The sequence below is a fragment of the Podarcis bocagei genome (assembly GCF_964188305.1).
Source record: "Podarcis bocagei genome assembly, chromosome: 1".
NCBI lineage: Eukaryota > Metazoa > Chordata > Lepidosauria > Squamata > Lacertidae > Podarcis > Podarcis bocagei.
Genome location: NC_138125.1, coordinates 138,752,397 through 138,761,680, shown reverse-complemented (window position 1 = coordinate 138,761,680; position 9,284 = coordinate 138,752,397). Strand labels below are relative to the sequence as shown.

At 46.2% G+C, this 9,284-nt stretch overlaps 1 protein-coding gene across 1 annotated transcript in view; it reads left to right on the top strand.

Annotated features, from left to right (window-relative positions):
- The first annotated feature begins 123 nt into the window (after window positions 1-123).
- Window positions 124-9,284, top strand: part of ATIC (5-aminoimidazole-4-carboxamide ribonucleotide formyltransferase/IMP cyclohydrolase) — a 30,506-nt gene continuing 21,345 nt past the window's right edge. The window contains exons 1-4 of the mRNA XM_081173130.1: window positions 124-216; window positions 2,823-2,949; window positions 5,652-5,728; window positions 7,514-7,580. Coding sequence (XP_081029256.1) covers window positions 195-216; window positions 2,823-2,949; window positions 5,652-5,728; window positions 7,514-7,580 — 293 coding nt within the window. The 5' untranslated portion in view covers window positions 124-194. The remainder of the gene's footprint in view (window positions 217-2,822; window positions 2,950-5,651; window positions 5,729-7,513; window positions 7,581-9,284) is intronic.

Sequence of the window (9,284 nt, the reverse complement as noted above, 5' to 3'; positions counted from 1 at the left end):
GACCGGCCCTCCCTTCGCAGGAGGCGCGCCCGCGAAAGTTGGCGAGAGAGAGCCTGCCTTCTCCTCCGTCCCCGCTTCCCGGCATGCACCCCTGGAGCCCTCCCCCGGCCGGGCCCACCCCCCTCCGGCCCCATTTACGCTCCCGCCCCCGTGGGACCGAGCCTTCTCCCGCGGCGCCTCGGAGGGCAGCGAGCATGGCTTCCAGGCAGCAGCTGGGTAATGGGCTCGGGGGGCGGAGGGGCCTTTGCGCTGCGCTCTCTCGGGGTGCGGGGCGGGGAGCTCGGGGCGCTTCGGCAAGTTGGGCAGAAGCAGCAGCAGCAGCAGCAGCAGTAGTAGCAGCGTCCGCCCACCTGCGGGCGCGGAGGGGTGGGAAGCCCGCGAGGGGCGCCTGGTTCCTTCGGGCTCGCTCCGGGGTTGCAAATCCTAAGCTCGTCCGGGTCGGAGGGAGCCGTGCTGCTTCCGGAGGGACCCAGATTTAGGGCCGCAGCGACAGAGCCCCAGCAGCCGTGGTTTTTTAATATATATATATATATATATATATATATATATAAAGGTGGCGTGGCTGGAAGAGTTAAAGTTTCCGTCTCTGCTGCAGAATCGAGGGTTAGGGTCAGAGTTGCGAAAGGCTCAGGAAAGGGCCACCCAAATTATCAGGGAGATGGAGCAACTTCACCCCCTATGAAAAAAGATTGCAGCATTTGGGACGTTTTAGCAGGACCGGCCCACCCAGGAGACAAAGTGAGACAACTGCCTCGGACAGCAGATCCCAGTGTCAGTCCTTCTCCCGGTCCCCCCTCCCCCTTCCTGGGGTGGATGTTCCCTGGCCCCTTCTTCCCTGGCAGGGAGGGAGCTGCCATTTGGGGGTCAGGTGACCAGCCCTGCTGATAGAAGCTTATAAAAATACTCACAGGGTGGTGGAGAAAGTGGATAGGGCATGGGGAGGCAACCACAGGCCCAGGGGCCGGATCCGTCCCAATCGCCTTCTCAATCCGGCCCACGGACAGTCCGGGAATCAGCGTGTTTTTACAGGAGTAGAATGCGTCCTTTTATTTAGAACGCATCTCTGGCTTATTTGTGGGGCAGAGGAATTCATTCTCTCCCCCCAAATATAGTCCGGCCCCCACAAGGTCTGAGGGACAGTGGACTGGCTGCCTTCTGAAAAAGTTTGCTGATCCCTGAGATAGGGGAACGTGTTTCTCCCTCTCTCGTAGCACTGGAAGTTGCTGACATCCAACAAAGGAGAATGTTGGGAGATTTATGACAGATAAAAGGTGCCCCTCCTTCGCACAGTGCGCAATCTATGGAACTATGGAACTCACTCCTGCAAGAGACGGCGACTGTCACCAATTTGGGTGGTTTTAAAAGACCATTAGACAAATTCATGGAGACGAGGGCACCTTTGGTTGGCCCCCGTGGGAACAGGATGCTGGACTAGATGGGCTCTTGGCCTGATCCAGCAGGACCCTCCTTTGTTCTTGTGTGGTGAAACTGTTTCTGGACTGTACCACCAAGCTGTAGGCAAAAAGTTGGGGAGAGGGGGAATTGCCTAGAAAGTGAAACGCTTTGGAGCCTAAGTTGCAAATGTGCAAAATAACAAAGGACTCATCACTGAAGAAACCTCTTGTGTAGGGATGGCATAAATAAAATAATAAAATAAAACAAATCAGTGTTTCCCATTGTTTTGCTTCTGAAAACTTGTGCCAGTTACGTTTCTGGACAGACAGTACAAGACATTGTAAGAAGATGGTAAGAAAGAAATAGTGCGTTGCTGATAATGCCAAGATTGCAGGTTTGATCCCTGTGTGGAGCAGATGCCTAGTCCTGCATTCAAGGGGCTGGACTAGATCAGTGCAGTTTGCTCTGCACATTAGTGTGTCGGCGGCAGTGCGCTGGTGTGTTGCACAAACGCTCCCCATACTTCTGCCAGGGCTGGAAAGGGGTTAGTTTCACCTCCAGTTTGCGAGTAAAACTGAATTGCTGTGTCGTGAAGTGATGCATGTCTAAAAAATGTGTCACCAACATGAAAAGTTGGGAGAGCTCTGGACTAGATGATCTTCAGGGTGCCTTCCAGCTATGATTCTATGACTGCGCTGTGCTTTCATGTGCTCCCTGTGCCTTGACCTTGAAGAGGTGCTTTGTGTATGTGTGAACCTTGGATAAGGAGTGTGGAAATGGGCTTCAGCATCCTGCCTTCTTCCTTGTGGCTGAGCCACACGTGATCTGTGAGATCTGTGATCAGATTCCCCACCTTTTGCTGTTTAATTTTAAAATGGGAACAGAAGACTCAAACTTTCTAGGAGCCGTGCTTCTGAGTGAGGGCTGCCTTTTGCCCTCTGGAGTTTCTTCAGTTTAAACAGGCCTTGTGCCATGAACCTAAAGGCATTTAGTCGGAAGGCAAGTCCATTTATGTGACACTGCACCTTATTTCTTTGCTACATTTAGCATGTTTGCTACATTTGCTACATCCTATCTTTCCTCCAAGGAGCTCAAGGCTGCCTGCCTGGTTCTTCCTCTCCCCATTTTTATCTTCGCAGCAGCCCCTGGCGCATCGTGGCTGAAGGCGAACTGGAACCCTGATTTCTCAGGCCTCCCACCACCACGCCACACTGGCTGGCTATACTTTGATCCTAAATATACCTATTTAGAAAATTTCCGCTGTCTGCTTCCAAGTTAAGAGTGCACATTACCGCAGCCTTATTATGCATTCTTGACTCCCTGAGCTGCGCACAAGGAAATACAAGTGACTCATTGTGTATTTGGGGGTTCTGCTACATGCTAACAGTCTTTTAAAAAATGTTGATTATCTTTTGCTTTCCTTCTAGCTTTATTCAGTGTCTCAGACAAGACCGGCCTAGTGGAATTTGCAAAATGCCTCAGTTCCTTGGGTTTGGGTTTGGTTGCTTCTGGAGGAACCGCAAAAACCCTTCGGGATGCAGGCCTGAACGTCAGGTAAAAGATGTTTGAAGGTTCACAGAATCATGCCCCAGATGAAGTGTTTCAGAGTAATTGGCATTGCCTGCTTCTGCATTGCAAACTTGAGATTGGGTTTGCCACTTCACTTGTTATTGTCAAACCATGGATTTGTTTCATAGAAACGAGCTCTGTGATTCTGTGTTTCCTGTGCAATCCCTTCATCCACTCCTTTCTTAGTTACTTGCTAGTTTGCATAAACCCACCGTTTTCTGTTAGTTTGCCAGTTTGGGTGAAGTGGCAGACTGTAGTCAGTTCAAACCAGAGAGTAAGCAAATTTAAGTAAATCTCTGCATATTGAGCTGACAGATCCTAGATTATAACTTAATTTCCTTTGCTGTCCTTGTTCTCTGGGATTTTTCTCACATTGGACTTCTGTCACAGCTTGAACAGAAATCCTTAGCTCAGCGTCACAGCACCTGCTTTGCATAAAGAAGATCCCAGGTCCAAGCCCCAGGATCTCCAGCCAGGGCAGGGAATATTCCTTGCCTGAAACCCTGGCGAAGGTGCTGCCAGTCAGAGTAGACTGTATTGAGCCAGATGGACCTGTGATGTGACCCAGTATAAAGATTCAAAGGACCTGCAAATTAGTGTTGTGCATATATTTTTGCCTAGGTTTCTTGTATCCTGCAAGTATTCACGGGGGGGGGGGGGTCTGTAAAAAGGAGGCCAGTACAAGACTTTGAAGAAATGTTCATGGGGGAGGGATGAGAGGCTTCCATTTTTACATTTATTTACATATGATGGCATGTATGTTCTGCCTTTCCTTCATGGTGACGTATGTCGTTCTCTCCCTTCCCATTCTGTCCTCATAACCATCTTCTCTGGGCAAAACATGGACTAGACCACTGAGCTCTCCACCCAAATTTCTAAAGGTGTGGTTTGTTTCCACATAAAAATGGCTGCTTTGAAATATAGTCATAACTTGGAAGTCGAACAGAATCCGTTCCGGAAGTCTGTTCAAAAAGCTTGAAAACTGAAGCATGACTTCTGATTGGCTGCAGGGAGCTCCTGCAGCCAACCAGAAGCCACAGAAGTCCTGTTGGACGTTCGGCTTCCAAAAATAGTTTGCAAACCGGAACAGTCATTTCCAGGTTTGTGGCGTTTGGGAACCAAAATGTTCAGCAACTAAGCTGTTTGACTTCCAAGGTACAAGACAAGGTTGCTTTTCTTTCTGAAAATGGACTTTAAAGTGGGGAGAGAGAGTGTAATGTTGTCTTGAGTTTAGAATCCTTTAAATTCTTTTCTCAATAGCCTTTCCTGGTGAAATTTACTTTAATTAGAGGAAAGGAAATGCATTATTTGGCTGTGGTCATGTGAAAGGGAACTAATGCTTTTTAGATGTCTAGAAAGGCTTTCTGAAATGAGCAGTTGAAAGCCTTTCTGTCCCCTTTCATGTAATCTGTCATCTGTTTGAGGCTGTGTGCCATTAAGAGAAGGAAAACCATTAAGATAGGCAAGCATTAAACAAAATACCCATTCAAGACCATGATAAAGGATTAGTCCAAGAGGAGGTAACACGTGCCTCCCTGGGCAAAAAGTTCCTATTTTCCAACTCCGGTCTTTACTAAGTGATTTTTGGTCATCCTGTTGTACCATGCAAAGTATGTAGTATTTCTTAAAAAGAAAGGTGAACAGTGGTGTAACCATAATGTGCTGGAGAGTGTGGAGCTGTGCAGCATGGACTCAACTCCTTAGCAATTTGCCCCTTGCTGCTGTTTTTGTTCTCCCTAATTTCCAGTAAATTTCAATTTATCTTCCCACCAACTTTGTGGTGTCGGCCAGTATTTCACAGAGGGGCGAGGAAGCTGTCAAGTTGCTATGGATAGCTGATGTATCTAGCTCTAAATGCAGACTTGGGTTTTGGGGTTTTCATGACTGGCTGCAAAGTTGGGTAAAAAAATACTATCTTTTGCCTTTACCTTGGAAAATCATACATTGTTTAGATTAAGGGCAGCTCTATTTCTAGGAGCTCAGACATTTTACTACAAGAACTCTTTTTATTTTATACCCAAGACATTATCATGACTGTACAGAGAACCTGTGGCTAAGGAGGTACTTTGCTTACATTCAGAAGAGTTTGTTCAAATTCTAGCTTGGAAACGTTGGGTGACACCGAGTAAATAATCCTTTTTCAGCTTCCATATTTCACCTGTACATTTAAAGTAGTGATTTATCACAGCATCCTTGTCAGGCCGAACAAGGCTGGCCAAGCCAATTCATATATATGCTACAGTGACTGCCCAGAAGTCAGTGGGTATCCACATGGTCAGTGCTGGCAATCCCTGTTGCCTTTTGTGAAAATAAGCCTGTGCTTCTTGACTTTTTGACATTCATTTAGGCAATGGTTGCTGCGGCATTTTCAGACATAGACAGAATAGACATTCATATTGGATTGTCAACATTCATGAAATAATTGTTTACATTCACCAATTTTTTGATGTTCACTAGAACAGATACATTAAAAGTGTTATTTAATGGAGAGAAGAAGAGATGGAAAGAATCTTCCACCATGTGTTTCATATTAACCAAATACCTATTATACCATCTCAACTGGCAGATCAGTCTTTTAGTCAAACAGTTTATTGCACCAAAGGAGTACTATAGAAATCAAGTAACTGACTTCTGACTTTCTTCTCTTTCTCTATTGCTCTCCTCCCCACCCCCACCCCTTTGCACAGAGATGTTTCTGATCTCACTGGCTTTCCGGAAATGTTGGGAGGGCGTGTGAAGACCCTTCATCCTGCTGTTCATGCAGGTAGGTTGGTCCTAACGTGCTTCTGTTGGCTGTATTTTATGGAATTTGTGTGGCATCTGGGGAAAGGTGGATCTGCTGAAGTTGCACATCATCTAAAACATGGGGGGGGGGTGATTTATGGCCTCTGATTTCACTTTATGCCATCCCTGACAACACTTATTCCAGATTAGTCAAGGCTTTTGCTTCTGGCTCCACCCATCATTGGCTCTGGCCACTTCAGCATGCAATCTCAATAGATTACTCATTGCCAGGGAAAAGGCTGCTTACCCCATTTTCAAGCTTTCCTCTCACAGAGGTGATGCACTTGGGTCTGGGCTGTTTTGCTCCAAGCTCCGTATGGGGACCTGCATTCCTGAATGCGTCTTCACAGAATAATTCCTTCCCCATAGAAATATAGGGTGCCGCCCCTCTCCCTGAGATCCAGTATTGTGTGTGTGTGTGTGTGTGTAGAAACTGGAATTGGTCCTAAATACTGTGCATCTTCCTGGAGGATAATCTGTGAGACTTATTGCGGCCCATGATTCTGACTACAGTGGTACCTCGGTTTACGAACTTAATCCGTTCCAGAAGTCCACTCTTAAACCAAAACCGTTCTTGAACCAAGGTGCACTTTCCCTAATGAGGCCTCCCGCCGCCAGTGCCTTTCCACTGTTCGGCTTCCGTTCGAAGACCGAGGTAAAGTTCGCAAACCAGGACACTACTTCCAGTTTTGTGGAGTTCGTAAACCGAATAGTTTGTTAACAGGGCTGTTCTTAAACTGAGGTACCACTGTAGCCTATGTAAGTTTTCCACAGTGATTATATGTTTGTGGTTCCTTGCTTACAACTCCTTAAAAAGATTGGGTGTTCATTTTAGAAGCATAAAGTCAAAAGTTTTGTGGCTCCTTACAGCTGAATTAAGAGTTGGAAGGTATCATGTGGTACAGTTCTCTCAGGATAGCGGTGTCGCTGCAAAATACATGCAAGAAACTACATATTTGTTTAAGTCTTCCTTCCCAGTCAAAAACTGCCTTCCTCTGCAAAGGTAGAATGTTGGGAATTGGCATATCAGGAAAAGGCTAGGCTGAGTTTTCTGGATGTCAGGTTTTTTTTGGGGGGGGGGGTTAAGCATATGTGAGCTTGCATTCTGAAGTTATATAGTCCCCACAGGGCAGCACTATGTCATTTGTCTTTATACATAGCTCAGCCACTTTCCTATAACATGAGCTTGATGACATGAGGGATTCCCTTCCCCCTCCTTTTGAAAGACTTGGCGTTGTGAAAATATGTTGGTTTAGAAATCCAAAAACCAATGGCATGTCAAATACTGCTAGAAACGTAGGCCAGTATTCTATCATAATTTGGAAGCCTTAAAAAATCCAGAGGCAACCTTTTCTAAGCTCCATTCCTGTGCACAATTACTAGGGAGTGTTCCATTGAATCTGCTGGGTCTGAGGAGGCTTGAATAGACTTGTGCTGTAAGAGCAATTCAAAGTCTGAGTCAAGTAGGTGCCTTTGAGACTTAAGGCTTCAACACTTTAAGGACCTGGGTAGGAATAAGCCCAGTACACATAGTGGGTCTCACTTAGATTTAAAAATACTTTGGCTCATGCTGTCTCAACTTTGATAGCTATATGCTAAGACTTAACTGGGATGTTCATGAGTAATATTTGAGTAACTAGGAAAGTAGTTGGCACTTATCTCAGTTATGAAATCTCTACAGGAGAATCTGGCATTCTCAGCCTTAGCTAATCATACATTGGTTTTCCTACTCCTTTCTCTAATTCTTTTATCCCCCCCCCATTAGGTATTCTGGCTCGGGACATCCCACAAGATAAAGCTGACATGGATAAATTGGATTTCAGTCTTGTAAGGTAAAATGTTTAAAGGGTCATTGCGAGTTAATAAATAATCATGACATAAACCTGCAACCAATCAAATGTTCATTTGCCATAGACACCAGGGCTTCTACTCCATAAACAAGCCTTTATCTGTGTGTTAGAGTGAAAAATAGATCAGATGCATAAATTTTGTGAGATGGTCTCATTGTCATCATTTTTGGAGTGAAGGAAAAGGGAGAAAAAATAATAGCGTAAGAGACTTAAAGGCTCTATACTTCTATTCATTGTTTTTATTTTGAAACACTGGCAAACATACCCTTTTGAGATTTACATAGTACTGTTTGGATTGCAACATGTAAGTCAACTTCAAACGTAAGAGTGCATAAATTCAGGGCCAGAGGCTGAGGACCCTGGGGCTGAAGACTTGGTCTGTGCACGCCCCCCCTTTCAGTTTTGCGCCTCTTGCCCCATCCCTTAACTTAGAAGTAGCGCAATAATTCCTCAGCTTCATTCGATTGGCCAACTTGATGTGGGTGTGGTGCAAAGTGCGACTTTGGATGCCAAACAGAAGTTATTCATTAAATGGAAATCCGAAAGTTAAGCATCAAAGTTAAATAAAAGTGGTTCTTAACTGGCCAGTTTTGCGTAAAGCACAGTGGAAACGTAACGTGGGTCACTGTCTGGCAACTGGTCACCTGATTCTGTACCATCAGCACCCAGTGACCTGGACAGATGACTTTTAGTGTTTGATATTTCTGGGCCACCTTAATGATACTGGGTTTTTTAACCTAATAAAGGACAATATGGGCACAATCCAACCAAAATATTTGGTCTCCCTCTTACTGATTTCAGAGGAGAATTAAGCATATGCGTAATACTCTTTCCTCCATCTCCTGTTGGAACTAGTGGGTGGATTGTTCCCCTAGTTCTCATTCTGTCACAGTCTCAGCAGCCTAGATCGTCTGCTGTTTGCCCACTGCTTCCTTTCAACTGGGTTCCGTATGGATGAAACGCACATTCCCCTTATTTGGTGGGCTACCTGAAAACAACTTTAAGGTGATGACCTGACTCTGGATTGCCAGATTGAGCCAGGTACTGTTGCAAAGGCTGCTCCTGCCCTGCCTTTTGAACCTGCCCTTTGGAAGAGCAGCTGCTGGGGTGTGGCTGTCCTGAGTGCCCCATGTCAGGGTCTGGTTTCTGCTTTGCTTCAGCAGGGATCCGATAAATGATCGCTTTGCATTAGGGCAGGGATGGGGAACTGCATCCCCCCCCCCCCGATTTTGCTGCATTATAACTGCCATCCTTCCTGACAACTGGGGCCTGGTGGCTGAGGCTGGTAGGAGGAGGTGGAGTCAAGGACCACATTTTCCCTCAGAGGGATACGTCTGGGGTGCTGCATACCAGTGTTGCAGGCGGTGGAGGCAGAGCCAAAAGTCAGCAGAGCCAGAGCTTGTAGTTGCTCCCTTGTTTGTTTCTGCCATCCTCTTATCCCCTCTTTTCATTCCTTCCTGCCTGCTGACAATTCCCCCTTTCCACAAGAAAGCTTGGCATGGGTGGAAGGAGTCTGATTCTCAGGGATCATGTGTGGAGGGGAGGGGTAGCCCTTCCTTAAGCTGCCGTCCCCTATGAATCACACGCACACATATCACACAGCAGTTCAGCTTAGCAGAGCGGGGCTCCCACTTGCATTAACAGGATGTCCCACACTTTTAAAGTGGGTGGCTGTGGCCAAGTTGG